The sequence below is a fragment of the Tachyglossus aculeatus genome, chromosome 17 (assembly GCF_015852505.1).
Source record: "Tachyglossus aculeatus isolate mTacAcu1 chromosome 17, mTacAcu1.pri, whole genome shotgun sequence".
Classification (NCBI taxonomy): domain Eukaryota; kingdom Metazoa; phylum Chordata; class Mammalia; order Monotremata; family Tachyglossidae; genus Tachyglossus; species Tachyglossus aculeatus.
The window spans coordinates 660,302-682,848 of record NC_052082.1 but is presented as its reverse complement, the minus strand read 5'-3'; the positions used below and the strand labels follow the sequence as shown (position 1 = coordinate 682,848).

General features: G+C 50.8%; 1 protein-coding gene across 1 annotated transcript in view; it reads left to right on the top strand.

Annotated features, from left to right (window-relative positions):
• Positions 1 to 697: 697 nt before the first annotated feature.
• Positions 698 to 22,547, top strand: part of TNKS (tankyrase) — a gene marked incomplete at its 5' end in the record, with an annotated part of 115,013 nt that continues 93,163 nt past the window's right edge. The window contains 4 exon segments of the mRNA XM_038758943.1: positions 698 to 863; positions 866 to 915; positions 917 to 1,253; positions 13,071 to 13,295. Of these exon segments, the coding sequence (XP_038614871.1) occupies positions 698 to 863; positions 866 to 915; positions 917 to 1,253; positions 13,071 to 13,295 (778 nt within the window).

The following is a 22,547-nucleotide window of genomic DNA, read 5'->3' as shown; positions in this document are numbered from 1 at the left end:
CGCTTAGTCCAGTGCTCTGCACACAGTAAGCGCTCACTAAATACGATTGATTGATTGATTGATTTTGTTGTCTGTCTCCCCCTTTTAGAGTGTGAGCCCACTGTTGGGTAGGGACTGTCTCTATAGGTTGCCAACTTGGACTTCCCAAGCGCTTAGTCCAGTGCTCTGCACACAGTAAGCGCTCAATAAGTACAATTGATTGATTGATTGATTTTGTTCTCTGTCTCCCCCTTTTGGAGTGTGAGCCCACTGTTGGGTAGGGACTGTCTCTATAGGTTGCCAACTTGGACTTCTCAAGCGCTTAGTCCAGTGCTCTGCACGCAGTAAGCGCTCAATAAATACGATTGATTGATTGATTGATTGATTGATTGATTGATTGATTGCTCTCCACCCAGGAGGCGCTGAATAAAGACGACTGCCCCAACGAGCGAATGACAAGGGGAGGCCGGCGCTGACAGGGCCTGAGGGGGCCGAGTGCGCAGGCGCGGGCCCGGCCCCGTCACGGCGGCGCGGCCCCACTTCCGGCGTCCCGGGCGGCGATTGGTCGAGCCGGCCGGAAGCGAGGGGGGGCGGCGAGGGGCGGGGGCGCCGGTTGCCGCAGTGACGGTGCTGAGGGGACGGCAAGATGGCGGCGCCGCCGCCGCCGCCGCCTCAGCGTCGCTCTCAGCAGCAGCAGCAGCATCACCACCACCACCACCACCACCACCATCACCCGCCGCCGCCGCCGCCGCCGCCCCCTCCGCCCGGCCCCGGTCTGCCCCCGGCCTCCCCCCGCCACGGCCCGGCGCTCCCGGAGGGGGATGGCGGCCGAGAGCCGCCCGAGCGGCCGAGGAGCCCGGACCCCGCCGACAGCGGCCTCGGCCCGGATCCGGATCCTCCTCCTCCTCCTCCTCCTCCTCCTCCTCCCCCTCCCCCGACCGCCGCCGCCCCGGCCCCCGCCGGCGGGACGGGTTCCCCGTCGTCGTCGTCGTCGTCCTCGCCGCCGTCGTCGTCGTCGTCCTCCCCGCCGTCGTCGTCCCCGGCCTCCCCGGGCTCCAGCCCGGCCGACAGCCCCGAGCCTGCGGGGGCCGGGCCGGCGGGGGCCGGGCCGGGGCCGGCGGGGCAGGCGGCGGCGGCGAGCGGGGCCCTGCGGGAGCTGCTGGAGGCCTGCCGGAACGGGGACGTGGCCCGGGTGAAGAGGCTGGTGGACGCCGCCAACGTCAACGCCAAGGACATGGCCGGGCGAAAATCCTCCCCGCTGCACTTCGCCGCAGGTCAGGGCGACACGGGCCGACCGGGGGTTGAGCGCCCAGCACCGTTTTAATCAATCAATCAATCAATCACATTTATTGAGCGCTTACTGCGTGCAGAGCACTGTGCTAAGCGCTTGGGAAGTACAGATTGGCCACATATAGAGGCAGTCCCTACCCAACAGTGGGCTCACGGTCTAGAAGGGGGAGACAGAGGAAAAAAAAAACCAAACATACTAACAAAGTAAAATAAGTAGAATAGATATGTACAAGTAAAATAAACAAATAAATAAATAGAGTAATAAATATGTACAAACACATATACATATATACAGGTGCTGTGGGGAAGGGAAGGAGGTAAGATGGGGGGGGGATGGAGAGGGGGGCGAGGGGGTTTTAAGCGCTGGGGGAGATACAAGGTGATCGGGTTGACCCACAGACTTAATGCCCACTTTATAGGTGAGGTAACCGAGGCCTAGGGAAGTGAAGAATAACGGTGGTATTCGATAAGCGCTTACTATGTGCCAAGCACGGTCTTAAGCTCTGGGGGAGATACGAGGTGATCAGGTTGACCCACAGACTTAATGCCCCACTTTAGAGGTGAGGTAACTGAGGCCCAGGGAAGTGAAGAATAACGGCGGTGTTGGTTAAGCGCCTGCTACGTGCCAAGCACGGTTTTAAGCGCTGGGGGAGATACAGGGTGATCGGGTTGACCCACAGACTTAATGCCCACTTTATAGGTGAGGTAACCGAGGCCTAGGGAAGTGAATAATAACGGCGGTGTTCGTTAAGCGCCTACTACGTGCCAAGCACGGTTTTAAGCGCTGGGGGAGGTACAAGGTGATCAGGTTGACCCACGTGGGGCTCCCAGACTTAATGCCCACCTTATAGGTGAGGTGACTGAGTCCTAGGGAAGTGAATAATAACGGCGGTGTTCATTAAGCGCTTACTACGTGCCAAGCACGGTTTTAAGCGCTGGAGGAGATACAGGGTGATCGGGATGATCCACGTGGGGCTCCCAGACTTAATGCCCACCTTATAGGTGAGGTGACTGAGGCCTAGGGAAGTGAGTAATAACGGCGGTATTCGTTAAGCGCTTACTGTCAATCAATCAATCAGTCGCATTTATTGAGCGCTTACTGTGTGCAGAGCACTGTACTAAGCGCTTGGGAAGTACAAGTTGGCAACATATAGAGACAGTCCCTACCTACATGCCAAGCACGGTTTTAAGCGCTGGGGGAGATACAAGGTGATCAGGTTGACCCACAGACTTAATGTCCACTTTATAGGTGAGGTAACTGAGGCCTCTGGGAAGTGAATAATAACGGCGGTATTCGTTAAGCGCTTACTACGTGCCAAGCACGGTTTTAAGCGCTGGGGGAGATACAAGGTGGTCGGGTTGACCCACAGACTTAATGCCCACTTTATAGGTGAGGTAACCGAGGCCTAGGGAAGTGAATAATAACGGCGGTGTTCGTTAAGCGCCTACTACGTGCCAAGCACGGTTTTAGGCGCTGGGGGAGATACAGGGTGATCAGGTTGACCCACAGACTTAATGCCCACTTTATAGGTGAGGTAACTGAGGCCTAGGGAAGTGAAGAATAACGGCGGTATTCGTTAAAAGCCTACTACGTGCCAAGCACGGTTTTAAGCGCTGGGGGAGATACAAGGTGATCGGGTTGACCCACAGACTTAATGCCCCACTTTATAGGTGAGGTAACTGAGGCCTAGGGAAGTGAGTAATAACGGCAGTATTCGTTAAGCGCTTACTATCAATCAATCAATCAATCAGTCGCATTTATTGAGCACTTACTGTGTGAAGAGCACTGTGCTAAGCGCTTGGGAAGTACAAGTTGGCAACATATAGAGACAGTGCCTACCTACATGCCAAGCACGGTTTTAAGCGCTGGGGGAGATACAAGGTGATCAGGTTGACCCACAGACTTAATGCCCCACTCTGTAGGTGAGGTCACTGAGGCCCAGGGAAGTGAATAATAACGGCGGTGTTCGTTAAACGCTTATTACGTGCCAAGCACGGTTTTAATCGCTGGGGGAGGTACAAGGTGATCGGGTTGACCCACAGACTTAATGCCCACTTTATAGGTGAGGTAACTGAGGCCTGGGGAAGTGAATAATAACGGTGGTATTCGTTAAGCGCTTACTACGTGCCAAGCACGGTCTTAAGCGCTGGGGGAGATACAGGGTGATCAGGATGACCAACGTGGGGCTCACAGACTTAATGCCCACCTTATAGGTGAGGTAACTGAGGCCTAGGGAAGTGAGTAATAACGGCGGTATTCGTTAAGCGCTTACTATCAATCAATCAATCAGTCGTATTAATGGAGCGCTTACTGTGTGCAGAACACTGTACTAAGCGCTTGGGAAGTACAAGTTGGCAACATATAGAGACAGTCCCTACCTACATGCCAAGCACGGTTTTAAGCGCTGGGGGAGATACAAGGTGATCAGGATGACCCACGTGGGGCTCACGGACTTAATGCCCACCTTATAGGCGAGGTAACTGAGGCCTAGGGAAGTGAAGAATAACGGTGGTATTCGTTAAGCGCTTACTACGTGCCAAGCACGGTCTTAAGCACTGGGGGAGATACAGGGTGATCAGGTTGACCCACAGACTTAACGCCCACCTTATAGGTGAGGTAACTGAGGCGTAGGGAAGTGAATAATAACGGCATTATTCATTAAGCGCTTACTACATGCCAAGCACGGTTTTAAGCGCTGGGGGAGATACAAGATGATCAGGTTGACCCACGTGGGGCTCACAGACTTAACGCCCACCTTATAGGTGAGGTAACTGAGGTAACGGCGGTATTCGTTAAGTGCTTACTACGTGCCAAGCACGGTTTTAAGCGCTGGGGGAGATACAAGGTGATCAGGTTGTCCCAGGTGGGGCTCACAATCTTCATCCCCGTTTTACAGATCAGGTCATTGAGGCCCAGAGAAGTGAAGTGACTTGCCCAAAGTCTCACAGCTAAGTGGCGGACCCGGGATTAGAACCCACGACCTCCTACTCCCAAGCCTGTGCTCTTTCCACTAAACTACGCCGCATCTAATAATTGTGGTATTTGTTAAGCACTTATTATGTGCCGGCCACTGTACTAAGTGCTGGGGTGGATGCGAATAAACCGGGTTGGACATCGTCCCTGTCCCCACGTGGGGCTCACAGTCTCAATTCCCATTTTACAGATGCGGTAACAGAGGCACAGAGAAGTGAAGTGACTTTTCCGAGGTCACACAGCAGACCAGTGACAGAGCCAGAATTAGAACCCCTGACCTACTGACTCCCAGGCCCGGGCTCTAGCCACTGCACCAGATTGCAGAAGCAGCGTGGATCAGTGGAAAGAGCACAGGCTTTGGAGTCAGAGGTCATGGGTTCAAATCCCGGCTCTGCCACTTGTCAGCTGTGTGACTTTGGGCAAGTCACTTCACTTCGCTGTGCCTCAGTTCCCTCATCTGTAAAATGGGGATGAAGACTGTGAGCCCCCTGTGGGACAAACTGTTCACCTTGTAATCTCCCCAGCGCTTAGAACAGTGCTCGGCACATAGTAAGCACTTAATAGATGCCATCATTATTATTATTGTCTTTCGGCCCCCACCCTATTCTCCCTGCCTCTCTCGGACACACCTTTGCCCCACCTCACTCGGACGTTTCCCCCCCATCTCTAATTTATTTGAACGTCTGCCTCCCCATCCCGTTTGAGCTCCGGGAGGGAGGACGGAGATGCTCGTGTTGACCAACTCCGCCTGGCTCGTCCAAGCGCTTAGGACAACCCGTCAGTCAGTCCGTCCGAAGTGTTGAGTAGGGACTGTCTCTATATGTTGCCAGCGTGTACTTCCCAAGCGCTTAGAATAGTGCTCTGCACACAGTAGGTGCTCAATAAATACGATTGATTGATTGATTCTCCTGGTTGCTTACTGTGGCCAGGCCACTGGATTCAGCAGTGGGGGGAGTAAAAGCACTCCACACAAAGTAGACATAAAGTGCTCAACGATGTTTTATGGGGGGATTTGGGGCCCATCCTGGGGCTGCAGCTCAGAAAGCAGAAATTCCCGTAACACCACCGGGGCCAGGCTGTGGGAAGCAGTCAGGGATTTAGGCCCGGAAGCTCCTCTTCTAGTGGCACCGTGAGGAATCTAGTCTGCAGTGAAGTAAGCTACGGTTCCTGCTTTTTTTTTTCTGCTCTCCTTCCTGCTCCAACACAGTCATTCGTTCATCCAGTCGTATTTACTGAGCGTTTACTGTGTGCAAAGCACTGTACTAAGCATTTGGAAAGTACAATACAGCACACACACACACGTTTCTACTTAGCTTTTATTAGTTTTTTTAACTAATAATTAGCCTGATTAGCTACTTAGCATTTCCTAGCTTTTGCTTATCTGTAATTTATTTTAGTGTTTGTATTTTCCCTCCCTTAATTGAAATCTCTCTAAGGATAGGGATCATGTCTACTAATATCATTATACTCTCCCAAATTCTTAGTACAGTGCCTTGCCCCTAGTATATGCACAGTAAATACCATCAGTTGATTAGGATAACTTCCTTTAGTATACCCTGTATATTTTCAAAAGTCCTGGTGTTTGGAACCAGCCTTTCATCTCCCACCAGATTATACCAGTCCATCGCTCAGTATTTACTGAGCACCGGTTGTGTTCAGTGCACTGCAGTAAGCTCTTGAGACTGTACAATAGAAAACCAGACAATCCCTGTCCTCAGGAAGCTTCCACGGATGCTTCTGTAGCCTTGGCCTTTACTGATCTGGGAAACGTAGATGTCAGGCAACTTTCTCAAACTTATAGTTGGCTTTGGTAGATGTAGTTGGGGGCATTCATTAATTCAGTCGTATTTAGTGAGCGCTTACTGTTTGCAGAGCACTGTACTAAGTACTTGGAAAGCACAATTTGGCAACAGATAGAGACAATCCCTACCCAACAACGGGCTCGCAGTCTAGAAGGGGAGACAGACAATAAAACAAAACTAGTAGACAGGCATTGATAGCATCAAAATAGGTAAACAGGATTATAGATATATATACACACCATGAATTTATTACTCTATTTATTTTACTTGTATATATTTACTATTCTATTTATTTTGTTAATAGTGTGCATCTAGCTTTATTTCTGTTCATTGTGATGACTTGACACCTGTTTTGTTTTGTTTTGTTGTCTGTCTGCCCCTTCTAGACTGTGAGCCCATTGTTGGGTAGGGACCGTCTGGATACGTTGCCAGCTTGTACTTCCCAAGCACATAGTACAGTGCTCTGCACACAGTAAGCACTCAATAAATACGATTGAATGAATGAATAAGATGAATAATAAATATGTACAAATATACACAAGTGCTGTGGGACGGGGAAGGGAGTAGAGCGGAGGGAGGGGGTAGGGGCAATGGGGAGGGGAGGAGGAGTAGAGGAAAAGGGGGGCTCTGCTTGGAGGTGGGTTACTATAGAAGACTTGGTATTAGAGCCTTTGGCAAGTGTATCTTGGTGGTAGGCTATTTTTAGTGGGAAAGGATATTATTATTATTATGATAAATAATAATTGATGGTCTTCACAGAAGGTTAAGAAAAAGCACCACTTTCTAGGTGAAAGAAATGGGAAAATTCCTGATCGCGTCTATATCATTTAGCCCATCCCCTTCACAAATTCTAGATGTTACTGCCTGCCATCCCCATTCAGTGGAGCAGAATGCTGAGAGCAGGGCCCTTCTTAAAAGTGTTCATGCGGAATTCTTCTGAATGGATTTATGCATCTGATCAGACACAGTGGTATGTATTGAGCGTGTTCTCAATCAGTCGGTGGTATTTATTGAACACTTACTGTGTGCAGAGCACTATATTAAGCGCTTGGGAGAGTTCAGTACAGCAGAGTTGGCAGACACGTTCTTTGCCCATAGTGAGCTTACATTCTAGAGGGAAAGACAGACATTAATATAAGTAAATTACAGCTAGGTGCATTAGTGCCGTGAGACTGAGGGACGGTTGAATAAAGGGTGCGAAGGTCACAGTTTCTGTGGCCTAAGCAGTGTATTGAGCATTTAGGAAAGTAGAGTAGATGTAGAGGTGGTCTCCTGTAATCCACATATATCATGAGCAATGAGCAGAAATTCTGGCTTAAAAAGTGTAGGAGTGCTGGCCAAACTTGCAATTCCAGTCGAGACATGGGATGAATCCTAGCTATTGACCTTTCTTTCCCAAGTAACTCAAGAGGCCAGATACACCAGTGGAAAGAGTGCGGGCCGGGAGTCGGGAGACCCGGATTTGAGTCATCTTGGGGAAGTCATTTAACCTCTCTGAGTCTGTTTCTTCATCCGTAAAGTGGCGATGAGATAGTTGCCCGCCTCCCTCCCTCCCTCTTAGGTGGTATGATTGGCTGATCTGATGATTTTAGCTAATCTAACGTAGCTTAGTCTTCCTACGTCTTATCAGCTCTTTTGTACTCTCATCATGATAGAGGATTGATCTTGGTGGTCGTGGGTGGCCAGGAGCAGTGGGGCGGTTTTGAGGCCTGCCTCGGTTACTTCGGGTTGACCTGGCTTCATCTTCAGACTGCAGTTTTGGCACCTGAATTGACAGCAGTGGGATGAGGTTTTTTTGACTTGTCTGTTCTACTCCCAGCCCCTACCCCAAGATGTTGCTCTCATGGCTGGGATCCATCATGTAAGTTCCACTTTTGGCCTTGGGAAAGTTGGGAGTGACTGTATACTCCTTGAAGGCAGGGATTGTGTCCATTTATTCTGCTGCACTTTTCCACCTGCTAAGTACAGTGCTCTGCACGCAGAAAGCGCTCAATAAATGCCATTGATTGATTTAGACAGGTGTCCAACTCTGGCCCCCTCCTCATGGCCTGAAGTGAGATTCTCTGTTCTGATTCTGGAGCTCCTTTGTTCTGGAGAGGAGCCCCACTCCCTCGGTTGTCACGGACCTCAGAGCCACAGACCTCAACATATGAGCATGGCTGGCCTTGCCCTGCGTTAGTCTACTTAGTGGCCTGAACTCTAGGGCAGATTAATACTTTCAGAAGACCTGCAGTTAAAAGCACAACTATCTGGGATCTCTCTGGTCCAAGCCACCGGTTATTTTAACAGAACCTCATTTGGGTAATCCTAAAAATTCAGGTAACCGAACAAAATTGTTTAATCGTATTATCGTTATGGTAATTTTTGCTTGCCAGCAGCAGCAGGGCCTAACCCTGAGGACCCTCGGCAGCGGGAGGGACCCAGCTGCCCGCCGGCCAGGGTCGGGGCTCGTTTAGTGAGGAAGGGGCCCGAGCATGTTGGTCAGCAGAGGGGAAGGAGAAGGGGGGAATGGGCATTGGATGAGGGTGAGGCCGAGTGCTTTGAGAGGTGAGGGGGCTGGGAGAACTCCTCTCGGGGAAACAGCTGGGACGGAGCAGAGCCTCAAGGAGGAGGCAGCGCTTCCTTCTTGGTGGGGACGCGACGGTAGTGGGTGAGAGGGATGTGCCCCTCCACCCCCAATAACCTGGAGCCAGGGTAGGGGGAGGCACCACCAAATTGTCCAAATACAAAATTGTTGCATTTAACAAGCACGTATCAGCTAGTTGTCCGGCCGACCGCTGCCTTGAGTTTTGCTTTTCTCTTTGCCAGGGAATAATCTGCTCTCAGTTTTTTTTTTAGGACCAATTTGAAAGCTGAGACTAAGCACTCAAGAACTTAGTTGCAGAGATTAAAAATAGAGGAAAGACTGACTGCTTCCTCTTTAGTAGAGATTAGTTAAAAGAGCAGCTCAAACCACTGAATCGGAGCAAGTCACATAAGATTGTGTAAACTGCAATAAGCACTTTGATAATCTCTATTACTTTGCGCTTCCTGTAATTTGAGTGTTGTCTACTCTGCTGGATTGCAATCTCCTTGGGGGGAGAGAGCATCATGGCTACTAACTGTGTGGTGCTCTGCACATGGTAAGCGCTCAACGGGTACCACTGAATGATTGAACATTTCGAGATCATCTTGGGGACTTGTCTGCTGAGCCGTAAAGTTGCATAGGCCTGGTGAGGCCGGAGTGTGTTTCTGGCCAATCCCCTTCTTTGGAAATCAGCGGTGATGAGATGCCGCCGCAAAGCCGGCGCTTCCCTTGAGATTGTGTCTTGGGGCTGTCCATCGCTCTGTGGCCGTGGCCGGGGTCCCCCTGCCCAGAATGTGGCCCGGTCCTCGTCCCGCCTTCGTCCCCTGGTCTGGGGACCACACCAGGGGTCCAGCCAGTTCACTTGGGTGGTGGTTCTTCAGGGGCTGGAGCTACAGATCCCAGCAACCCCTCCAGCAGTTGCCCCAGATGCATTCCGGGCACTTGATCATCACCCAGGCTTACTACCCCCGGTCTGGTGCGGGCTGGGATCGGATCTGAACTGGGCCGCCCTGCAAGCTCAAGTCCAGTTGGCAGGTGTTGTCTGCTTGGCCTCCCACCAGAAAGGAGCGATGTGGGGACACCGGATTTCCAGTGATTATTCTGGCCCCCAGCTCCCTCAGTGAGATTCACCGGGCCAGGATTCAAGGGACCGACCGGTACACCCTTCGAGGCCATGGCGACTGCTGCTGCTGCTGCTGCTGCTGCTGCTGCTGCTGCTGCTTCACAGAATTGCAGTGGTTCTTGTCCAGGGCCATGTAGGGCCCGGAGGGAATTGTCCACCTGGGCCACTGTCCATGTCCCAGTCATTGTCGCTGTCAGTGCTAACGCCTACTCTGTGGGGACAGAAATGGTCCATGCCCCTGAGCAGCTGATGGTCTGAGAAGGGAATCACAATCGGATGAGTGAGTGAGGAGAGACAGCTCCTGGGCTGAAATCAATCAATGATGTTTACTGAGTGCTTCCTGTGTGCAGAGCACTGTACTGAGTACTTGGGAGAGTACATATCAGGGTTGATAGACATGATTTAGGAGCTTACGTTAATAATAATGATGGTATTTGTTAAGGGCTTACTATGTGCCAAGCACTGTTCTAAACGCTGGGGTAATCAAGGTACAAAGTAATCAGGTTGCCCCCCCCCCGGGGGCTCACAGACTTAATTCCCATTTTACAGATGAGGTAACTGAGGCACAGAGATGTTAAGTGACTTGCCCAAGGTCACACAGCTGATAAGTGACTGAACCGGGATTAGAACCCACCACCTCTGACTCCCAAGCCTGTGATCTTTCCACTAAGCCACACTGCTTCTCATTACAGTCTACAGGGGGAAACAGATATTAAAATAAATTCTGGATAAGCATATAAGTGCTGTGGGGCCGAAGGTGGGGTGAATACCAAGTGCTTAAAGAGTACAGATCCAAGGGCATAAGTGACGCAGAAGGGAGAGGGAGTAGGGGAAATGAGGGCTTAGGGAAGGGCTCTTGGAGAAGATATGATTTTAATAAGGCTTTGAAGACGGAGATAGTCATGATCTGTTGTATAGAATAATGATGATGACATTTATTAAATGCTTACTATGTGCAAAGCACCGTTCTAAGTGCTGGGGAGGTTACAAGGTGATCAGGCTGTCCTATGGGGGGAACTGAGGCCCAGAGAAGTGAAGTGACTTGCCCAAAGTCACACAGCTGAGAGTTGGCGGAGCCGGTATTCGAACCCATGATCTCTTGACTCCAAAGCCCGGGCTCTTTCCATTGAGCCACGCTGCTCCTCTGTGTATGTGAAGAGGAAGGAGTTCCAGGCCAGAGGGAAGACATGGGCAAAGGATTGGCGGCGAGGTAGTCGAGGTCGGGGTACGGTGAGTAGATTGGCGTTGGAGGAGCAAAACTTGTGGGTATCAGTGAAGCCAAGGTTAGACCATGTGTCCAGGACAAGGGGATGGTCCACAGTGTCAAAGCCAGCTTGGGGAGTTAAGGAGGATTAGGATGGAGTAGGTCTGCTGGATTTGGCAAGGAGGAGGCCTTTGACCTTAGAGGGCAGTTTCTGTGGAATCCAAATTGGAGGGGATCTAGGGGATCTGTCTTTGAATTATTTCAGGTGTTTGGGTTGGTTTCCTCCCTAATCCAAACTCTGGAGGTAAATATTGAACATAATTTTTAGAAAGCCACTAATTTAAAAAAACTCGTGTTGGTGTTCTGAAAATGTTTATGCTACATAAGTTATCCTAAGGTAGTCGTGTCTGCGGTTTCTCGGGCCTGGCCGCAGGGGGGACTGTGAGATGAGCTTGATCAGCATCGAAGGCCCAAAAGGATGATAGGATCATTCTCAGGTTGATTGCACTCGGTGTTTCACCCACTCTCTATTTCATGACTATCCCCCAGTTCGTGGAGTTTGGACCCGGGCTCCTTTTCCTTCTCTGTCGCTTCGCCTTCTGGGTGTTCGGAAGGAAAACAAACCTAGGAAGCGCACGGTGAGGCCTGATGGCTTTCTTCGGAATAGGTCCCAGTTCCACGTTTACTTTTCAGCAGCGTTTAAAAAAGTACCTCTCAATTTTTGTTTTCCTGATTTAAACTTGTCGGTCTAGTCGAAAAGAACGTCAAAGGTGGAAAGTGTTGGGCTGTAAATTTGTCAGTTGGGCGGGCAGGTTTAAGTCAGCGGGGACCATAGCAGCTGAAGTGATACATGGCCCAAGAGGCCTTGCTGACAGTTCAATTAAGGGGAAAAATGTCTTCGAGCTGCGGCTTTGCCATTATAAATAAAGGTTTCACTTTGACCTACTCCCGCTGCCTTGGCCTTTTCTCCTTAATGTACGTTTTTGCAGACACCTAGATGTCGCTTGTTAATTTTTCAGTCTTTGCCAAATTTATAAGAATTGATTTCCAAGTAGCCATATATGATACAGAGTGTGCACAGAGGGTGTCCTTCCAGATTCGAGCCTGATTCAAATAGGTGTCTGTTAAAATGCCATTGTACAAGACTGGATCCTTGTCCCTGGTGGCGGGAAGGAGGGAGGAAGGTCTCTCTTCCTTTTTAAACATAATTTTCACTCTCTGTGTAGTACTGTAGCCTGCCACCTTCACTGCCTGCCTTCCTTAAAGAGTGCTCTATGTATGTATAATGGTGTGTCCACCCAGACCAAGCTGGGGCTATGCAGAAGTGTTTTGTTTTGTTTTGTTGCCTGTCTCCCCCTTCTAGACTGTGAGCCCGCTGTTGGGTAGGGACCGTCTCTATATGTTGCCAACTTGTACTTACCAAGCGCTTAGTACAGTGCTCTGCACACAGCGCTCAATAAATACTATTGAATGAATGAATGAATGAAAGTGGGGGAGGGGAACGAGAAGGAGGAAGAGGAGGACGCCCAGCTTCGGGTTTGGTGGTCTTTGGAAGGCAGAGGGTAGAGGTGCCCATGTTGCACAGGTGGGTGGGAGAACCAGGGTAGGTGAGAGGTGAGAATCGGGGATCCCCCAGGGCAGATTCCTTTTCCAGTTTGTGCAGACCCGTGGTCGCCTCAGCTCCCGAGAATCTTCTGGTGCCATTGTGCTCGCCAGGCAGCCTTGGACTGGCCATCGGTCAGTGTGAACGGCGTCGCCTGGTCCCCGTCTCTCAGCCTGCCGATGGCTAGCCGCTCCACTAGTTAGAGGAAACCCCTCGGTAGCGTGGGACTCCAGCAGGCCCCAGCACCGGTGGGATTTCCTGGGCATGGGAGAGGACAGCGGGCACTGACGAGCGGTAACCGCGGCTCCGGTGTCTGAGGGCCGTGCCAGAGGCTTAGCTTCCATGCCGGTCAGGCTGCCCCTCCCAAGGTGGCTTAGGATGGGGTCTGGCTCGATGGCGTGGCCCTGCCGGGGCTGGCTCTCGGGGAGCGGATCTGGGCTTCCTTCCCTCCCACCCCAGCCGCTTTGTCCCCCCGATGCCTCCCCCACGAGGTCCGAGGGGACTGAGCGAATGCGTTTCCTCTCGGCAGGCTTTGGGCGGAAGGACGTGGTGGAGCACCTGCTGCAGATGGGAGCCAATGTCCATGCTCGCGACGACGGCGGGCTGATCCCCCTGCACAACGCCTGCTCCTTTGGCCACGCCGAGGTGGTCAGCCTGCTGCTGGGCCAGGGCGCCGACCCCAACGCCAGGGACAACTGGAACTACACCCCCCTGCACGAGGCGGCCATCAAAGGCAAAATCGACGTGTGCATCGGTACGTGTGTCCTGTGTGGGCGCCCTGTCCTGGGACCCCTCCCAGTTGCCGGTCTAGCCCCCCCAACCCTTGCCAGCCAGCCTGGCCGGCGGTCTGACCTGCGCCGGCTCGCTGCTTCGGGAGTCCACCCTGCCAGCTGGCCCGGCTGGTAGTCTAACCGTTCTGGCTCACCATCCCAGGACCCCGCCCTGCCAGCTGGCCCGGCTGGTGGTCTAAGCCGCGCTGGCTTACTGCCCTGGAATCCCTCCCTGGCAGCCGGCCCGTCCGGTGGTCTAACCCGTGCTTGGCTCACTGCCCCGGAAATCCGCCTGGCAGCCCGCCCAGCTGCCCTGGGATCCCGCCCCGGCGCTCGGTCCACCCGACGGGCTGACCCATGCTGCCTCGCTGTGCGGGTGAGAGGGAGGGAAGGAGGGAGCGAGGGGCTGCGGTGTTGAAGGTGGAGCTCCAGGCCTGGCCACCAGTCGTATCGGGGGTCTGGGGTGATGATAAATAATTGTGGCACGTATTAGGCACTTCTGTGCCACTAGGAGCTGGGGAAGTTACAGGTTAATCAGATCAGGCACAGCTATTGATCCCCCCATTTGACAGTTGAGGAAACGGAGACCCAGAGAAGGTAAGTGACTTGCCCTAGGTCACACAGCAGGCCAGTGGCAGAGCCGGGATTCAAACCCTGGTCCTCTGACCCCCAAGCCTGGGCTCTTCCCACTAGGCCACGCTGCTTCCTGATAGGTGAGCAGAGCAAGGGGTTGGGCCAAGGATGAGTCTCTCCCAGCATCCACACTCTGAGAGCGGAGGGGAGCCAGGTGCCAAGGCTACTGATGCCAGGCCAGGGGTAAACGAGTGCCCCTGTTCAGAGTGGCTTGGGTTCTGCTCTCCTGTGAATCAGTCAGTCAATCAGTGGTATTTATTGAGTGCCTGCTACGTGCAGAGCACTGGACTAAGTGTTTGGGAGAGCATAATGCAATAGAGTTAGCAGATAAGATTCTTCCCCACCAGAAGTTTTTGATCTAATGGAGGAGGCTGACATTAAAATCTTTTACAGATAAGGGAAATGGGCGAGTGCAAGGAAGAACGTGTATAGCTGGGCTGCGGGGCGGGAGGGATGCAGGGATACAGACTCAGTTGCTTAGAGGGTACAGACTCAGGTGCGTAAGTGACACAGAGGAGAGAGTGAGTAAGGTGGGAAAAGAGGGCCTAGTCAGGGAAAGACCTCTTGGAAGAGAGATGAAGAGACTCAGACTTTCTTTTTTAAATGGTATTTGTTAAGTGCTTGCTATGTGCCAGGCACTATACTAAGTGCCGGGACAGATACAGACTAATCAGGTTGGACACAGTCCATGTCCCATATGGGGCTTACAGTCTCAGTCCCCATTTTACAGAGGAGGTAACTGAGGCACAGAGAAGTGAAGTGGCTTGCCCAAAGTCATACAGCAGGCAATTGGCAGAACCGGGATTAGAACCCAGGCCCTCTGACTTCCAGGTGTGTGGTCTTTCCATTAGGCCACACTGCTTTTCCATTTCCCAGGGTGGCCCCGGGGCGGGATGTCACAGGCCTTGGAGATCGAGACTGACCCGAGGACAGGAATTAGGTTTTTGGAGTGCAGAGGCCCCAAGCTTTTGCCACCCTCACGTTGTTAGACCTGACACCCGGCCACCAGATGAGCGTGTGGGAAGCTCTGAGCGAGAGGACTTACTACGGCACAGGGCAGTTCGCAAAGGCTCTCTACTTCCCTTCCAGCCTAGTCCGTAGCCCGAAGAGAAAGCGATTCCAAGTAAAACGAAACTTTTCAATCATTTCAGCCGGATCTAGATTTTATTATATGGTCTTCAGTCGGCCTGTCTTTCTGGTTTCATCTCTCCCTGGACTGCATCCTTTCCTTTGTGGGGCAGGGACTGAGTAGATGGAAAACTCCTTAATGATGATAATAATATTCATTCATTGTCATATTTATTGAGCGCTTACTGTGTGCAGAGCACTGTAGTAAGCGCTTGGGAAGTACAAATCGGCAACATAATAATAATAATGTATTTCTAGCATGGTGCAGAGAGAGGATAATCAGATGGAGCCCTGCTGCTGGCCCACATTGGGCTCACATTCTAAGAGGGAGGGAGAGCTAGCAAGGATCTGTTTCCATTGTACAGATAAGGAAACCACAGGCCAGAGAGGTGAAGTGGCTTGCCCGAGGTAACCAGCAGGCCAGGGATAGAGCTGGGATTAGGAACCGCGTCACCCAACTCCAAGTCGTGCGCCCTTTCCACCGGGCCACCCTACCTCCCTGCCGGAGTCGGGGTGCACATGCCGATTGATACGTAAAATCGGGGAGCGTTGTGCATCCTCAGGTGGAAACTGCTAGGGACGAAGAGCCCCGGAAGTGTATGTCTTCTGACCACTCATAATTGGTTGTCCGTCATCTGTGGTTTTTCTGAACAACTTGCACATGAGAACTCACCAGCTCCCAATCACATAAGACCGGTTGGTGCCATTCGCGTCTTGAAGTGCTGTCTTTATTTATACTTGTCTTGAAGTGCTGTCTTTATTTATACTCGTCAATGGGCCAAGAGGGGTTTAGTGTGAGCGCAGGTCTGGAGGAGTGACAATTCTGATTCCATCAGGTTCTGTGGGCAGCCACCTTCACAGGCCCCTACTCTGCTGGGGGTTACCCTGACCACACTGCCGACCTCCCCCTTAATGGGGTAATTAGAGCAGCTCGAGGACTAGGCCAACTCAGGGTATCTCTGTGTTACGTGCGTGTCTCTCTCTCTCTCTCTCTCTCTCTCTCTCTCTCTCTCTCTCTCTCGTTGAGCCTCCCCTGGCACTCTAGGAGATGGTTTGTACTCTCCTTTAGGCTATGGCTGAAGTTGAAAATTATTTCAGAATCAAGATTGTGTGTGCATGCGCACACACACACACACACACCCCCTTGTGAAGGCCTTGGGAGACATAACAAATTCCATATTAATCGGAACTGTGTCCCCCGGGCTGGAGAAAAACAAGTTGTAAATATGAAAAAAAAAACCTCCTTGGCTTTTGCTGGCTCCTGCAGGCTACTCTTGACTGGAAGGGGAGATTCTAGCCCCAACTACTTACCTGCCATCCATGTGGTTGGTCATCTGGTAGGAGGGTACACTTGTCTGAATTCCAAAAAAGCTATCCTCCTCTCGGTTTACTTTTCTACAGAAACTCCGGTGGCCTGGAATTAAAATGAATAATATAGATTTGCTTGTTTGCCTGAAAACTTGTCCTCAGTTTGTATGACTCATTAAAGCTTTTTTAAAAAGAGGTCATATGTCATGCCATAGGTAATTTGCTAGGTGATTAAGACTGTATATCGTATAGTTAGGAAAAGCCCAAATGAGCTGAATCTTGCTCTTTTCAAAAATGAGCTGATCCGGTAATTGTGGCGAGTTTTGGCCGAGAGTCACAGGCAACCCTCCCTTTCTACTGCAAGTTTTTCAAGCCATGTGGGATTTTTTTTTCCCCACATGAAGAAATGAGGTCCCTATCTAGACAGAAAGACAATTATGGCATGAAGTACTTACCATGTGCTAAACACTGGGGTAGACACTAGAGAGTCAGAGCAGACACAGTCTCTGTCCCACCTAGGCCTCCTTAAGGGCAGGGATTGTGTCTGTTCACTCCGTTGCCCTCTCCCAAGTGCTCAGTACAGGACACTGCACACATTAAGTGCTCAATAAATTCCATTAGTTGATGAGGGCCTCACAGCTGAAGAGAGAGACCAGGTATTTTATCTCCATTTTATTTACCAGTGAGGGAACTGTGGCCCAGAGAGGTGAAGTGACTTGCCCAAGGTCACACAACAGGCCAGTGGCGGAGCCTAGACTAGAATCTGGGTTTCCTGACTACCAGAAGATGAAGCTATCAATCAATCAATCATATTTACTGAGCACTTACTGTGTGCAGAGCACTACTAAGTGCTTAGCACTGTACTAAGCGCTTAGCACTGTACTATGGTATTCATTAGGTGCTTACTGTACTAAGCGTTGGGGTAGATATAAAATAATTAGGTTGAATGCAGTGTATGTGCCTCCTGGAGCTCTCAATCTAAGACCCTGGCTCTTTGCATCTGGCCACACTGCCTTCCCTAAAATTCATCCATCAGTAGTATTTATTGAGCACTCACTCTGAACTACCTGCTTGGGAAAATACGTTCGAGTTAGTAGGCACGATCTCTGTTCCCTGCTCTCAGGAAGCTTATGGTTTAGCCAGGAGACAGGCACAGAAATAAATTACATGTCAGGGGAACTAATAGAGTCCACTGAGCACTTATATGGGAGTGACTCAACTCTCTACGTTCACTGAATTTGTGCTAAAAATAGGCACTTTAGGCTAAAACTTTGCCCAGATTGATATTTTTTTTAAAGAGAAAGTAGGCTGACTATATATAGAGCTTCACAAAAAGCCATTAGAAGAAGTTAGCCGTACAAATGGGCTAATTAAGCCAAAAAACAATTAAATCCAATTCTAATTTTCCCCTCTCAATTCAGAGCTCGCTATCTGAATGAATTATTTACAGCATCACAGACTCTCTCCCTCACAGAAGGCTTCCTGTTGTACCAGAGTAGGCATATGAGTTTCAAAGTCTGGCATTTCTCCACGTGCCATTCTGGGCCCCCATTCCATCAACGATTCCTTCCTTTCCCACCTTCTCTCCCACTCTCCAAAGGCAGATCTAGGACCAGAGCTCAGTTTGGGTCAGCTCCATTTTTCCAGAGCGCGTCTCCGTCTGGGAAGCAGGCAGCCGCCAGAGCCAGCTGGGGTGTGAGCCTCACCTGAGCTGCCCTGGCCAATTCCAGTAGGTGCCGGCTGGGCCAGAGAGGCAAGCCTCTGGGCCCGTGAAGCAAGGCCCTGGGCTGGGCAGGTGGCTGAGCATCTCATCCTATCCCAACTGGGTTACTGCATCAGCCTCCTCTCTGATCTCCCATCCTCCTGTCTCTCCCCACTTCAGTGTATACTTCACTCTGCTGCCCGGATCATCTTTGTGCAGAAACGCTCTGGGCATGTTACTCCCCTCCTCAAAAGTCTCCAGTGGCTGCCTGTCAACCTACGAATCAAGCAAAAACTCCTCACTCTAGGCTTCAAGGCTGTCCATCACCTCGCCCCCTCCTACCTCACCTCCCTTCTCTCTTTGTACAGCCCAGCCCACACCCTCCGCTCCTTTGCCGCTAACCTCCTCACTGTGCCTTGTTCTTGCCTGTCTTGCCATCGACCCCCAGCCTACATCCTTCCCCTGGCCTGGAATGCCCTCCCTCCGCACATCCGCCAAGCGAGCTCTCTTCCTCCCTTCAAAGCCCTAGAGAGCTCACCTCCTCCAAGAGGCCTTCCCAGACTGAGTTCCCTTTTTTCTCTCCTCCTCCCCATCGGCCCCCCCCGCCCTACCTCCTTCCCCTCCCCACAGCACTTGTATATATTTGTCCAGATTTATTACTCTATTTTATTTGTACATATTTACTATTCTATTTATTTTGTTAATGATGTGCATATAGCTTTAATTCTATTTGTTCTAACGATTTTGACACCTGTCTACATGTTTTGTTTTGTTGTCTGTCTCCCCCTTCTAGACTGTGAGCCCGTTGTTGGGTAGGGACCTTCTCTATATGTTGCCAACTTGTACTTCCCAAGCGCTTAGTACAGTGCTCTGCATACAGTAAGCGCGCAATAAATATGATTGAATGAATGAATGAGCAAGGATCATTAGGCTTCCTGTGGCTCAGTCAAACCCCCAGCTTCTCTGGAATCAAGTGGACCTATTTATCCAGAAGGGCTTTGGTCTCAAGTAGGACCGGGATGGATCAGCCCCATGGACCAGTTGGTGGTATTTCCTGAGCCCTGTTCTAAACCTTTGGGAGAGTGCACTAGAGATGGAAGGCCTGATTCCTACCCTCAAGGTGGTTATGTTCTACTGGTCAGATCGACATGCACCTTTTCGTTTCAGACTGGCTGCTTGTTGTGATCACTTCTCATTCAACTGGAGAAAGCTAGATAAATACAGAAATGCTTGAATCAGTTTTACAGAATTCCCAGTGTGCTTCTAATTCTTCGCCCTCTTGCCTACATTTGTACAGGATTTCCCTATTAGACCAAGGTAGGAAATCCACCGTGTCCAGTCCAGTTTTTTTTTTTTATTTTTATTTAAAAAAAAAACAACGGTGTTTCAGCCCTTAGTATATGCCAGGTACTGGACTAAGCCCTGGGGTAGACAGATACAAGCTAATCAGGTTGGGTATAATCCACACCCCACATGGGGCTCATAGTCTTAATTACCATGTTTCAGATGAGGTAACTGAGGTACAGAGAAATTAAGTGACTTGCCCAAGGTTACACAGGTGACGGTGGAAGTGGAATTAGAACCCAGGTCCTTCCGACTCCCAGGCCTGGGCTCTATCCTCTGGACCACACAGCTTCTCACAAGCTTTTACTGTTTTCTCTGTGCTGGGGATGGGAGGAAAAACCCAACTTTTTTTGGGTTACCACCGCCTTCACCTTTGGGAGGGTGAGGAGGCTTCTTGGCTCTGAACCAAATATGACAGTTGCTCTCCGATGGCCTCATGGGCCCCTCAGCACCTAGCTAGCAGCACCTGGTGGTGTCGTGTCCTGTTCCCGCCCCCCAGCCGTCTTCTGTGTGAGGAGGAGAGGAAAAGACACTCTGGAAAAACGCAGCTACCCCAAGCTGAGCTCTGGTCCTAGATCTGCCTCTGGAGAGTGGGAGAGAAGGTGGGAAAGGAAGGAATCATTGATGGAATGGGGGCCCAGAATGGCAGGTGGAGAAATGCCAGACTTTGAAACTCATATATGCCTATTCTGGTACAATAGGGAGCTTCCCCCCCCGTCCTCCTTCTGCGGTCTCTGTGAAACCACCATTTTGACTCGGACCCGAGGGGCCTTCCGCGCAGGCCGGCGCCTTTGAAAGTGTCACGGTGATCCTGCCAAAGACCGTGCCACCCTCCTGCCTGGAGAAAGAGTCTCAGAGAGGCTGCTTTCCCAGGACACTCGGTTCTTTCATGAGGCGAGCGGGCAGGCTCAGTGAGAGTGTGGCGTCAGAGGAGACGCTGTGGGCATGCGCCGTGGCGCTGGTGACGGCGTGCCCTGCCTGCTGGGACGCAGCATTCGTTTGGCTGTTTCGTTGCAGCTAAAGTAGAGTACCGGTGCTGCCATGGACGGTGAGATCGACAAATAACCACCATTTAAAATCTCCGGGATTCTTTTATAAAAGGAGGGGAGGTCACAAGATGAGGACCATGATCAATTTAGCCGTAAGTGCCCTTACCTCAGAAGCAGTTTTCCACCCTATTATTGGATTAGAATAAGAATTGTGGAGAGCGTGGGGGAAGTGGCTCAGACTTCTTCCTGTGAATAAATTACCTGTGAAGACAGGAATTGAAGGCTTTGAGAAGACAGTCAGACTACAGTCAAGGGTCGCGAAGAGCAGGTCTGCACTTCGCCACCCGGGCACCTAGACTCAAGCTTCGTGAGCAGCCGTTTGCCCCAGGTGGGTAAGGACGACGTCTGACTGGTTCTCCGTGGCGATCTGGTTCATCAGTCAATCAATCAATGGTATTTGTTGAGCCCTCGCTGTGGGCAGAGCAGTGGATTAAACACTTGAGACAGTTGGTAGACACAATGGAGTGGATAGATACGCTCCCTGCCCATAGTGTACTTACACTGTAGCTGGGGTGATGGACATTAAAATAAATGACAGGTAGAGGAAGCAGCCGAGTGTAAGGATATAGACATAAGAGCTGTGGGTCTGGGGTGGAGGAAGAGAGGTGAGGATCAAAGCACTTAGACCAGAGTGCATAGGGAATGGAGAAGGGCGGGAGAATAGAGTGGGGAGTTGAGAACTTAGTCAGGGAAGGTTTCCTGATTGAGATAACTCTTTTTCTTGATGACCTGGGGCCTCCTGACTCTGAGCTCCTCCTGTAAACTGGAAACTCACTGTGTGCAGGGAACATTTTTACCAACGCCATCGTATTGTACTCTCCCAAGCACTTACTACTGTGCTCTGCACAGATAAGTCCTCAATAAATATCTTTGGTTGATTGATTGGCAGCAGTAACTCTGCCCCTCCGTCTCTACCCTCTCCCGTTCGTTTTTTAATGGTATTTGTTAAGTGCTTAGTATGTGCCAGGCGTAGTTCTAAGCTCTGGGGTAGATACAAGATAATAAGGTTGGACACAGTCCATGTCCCACATACAAGGCTCCAGTCTTAATCCCTATTTTGCAGATGAGGGAACTGAGGCACAGAGAAGTGCTAGTGGTGGGAGTGAAGCAGCCAAGAGCTGATGGGGAGCCGTGTGGCCTAGAGGAAAGAGCACAGGCCCGGGAGGCAGAGGACCTGAGTGCTAATCACGGTTTAGCCACTTGCCTGCTGAGGGACCCTTTTGCCAAGTCACTTGATGTCCCTGGGCCTTAGTTTCCTCATCTGTAAAATGGGGATTCATACCTGTTCTAAGCCACCTTAGACAGTCAAACCCTGTGTGGGATGGGGATTGTGTCCAACTTGATTATCTTGGATCCACCCCAGCGCTTAGAGAGAGCACATTTATTATTGCAGCTGGCGCTGACCAACAGCCTGCCTCTTCCGTGCCCTCCCACTCCCCTACGCCGGCTCTGAAACCGAAGGGCCGACCCGGCATGCTTTGTGTCTCCATTCTGGTAGTGTGCGTACGTGGGGGAGGGCGGAGCCCTGAATTGCCAGGGGAGTTGTGTCAAAACGGCTCCAGTGATTCCATTTCCACCAGCCACTTAATTATTAGTCTTGCATTCACTCTCCATGCCACCCTGCCATAAATAGAAAGCCATTAAGTGTAATCATCAATTGTGTTTGCAGGCTTTAAAGCCTGCTGCTCACGCTTCTGCTGTTCTGCCCCTTTCTTGCGTACTGTTCCAACCCAACAAACTCCCCTTTTCAGGGCCTCATTTTCATAGTGTAAAAAAACATATGATGTCTCGGGCAGAAGCTTGGAGAATGAAGCTTTATCCTTCAAGGAGACTTCTTATTTTTCTAGGGGGACATCTGATGCGTGACTCACTAGGATTAGGGAAATATTTTAGGAATATTATGCATTTATAGAGTCCCTTTCTGTCTTGAAGCTCCATGTCTGAGCACAAAATATCCAGTTGTGTATGTGTGCATGTGCTTCCCAGCCCTTCAGTTCCTTTGCAAGTCCTGTATTTGCCTCACACCTATTGCCCTGAAATGCAGAATCTCTTTCAGAAAACCCCTGGATTAC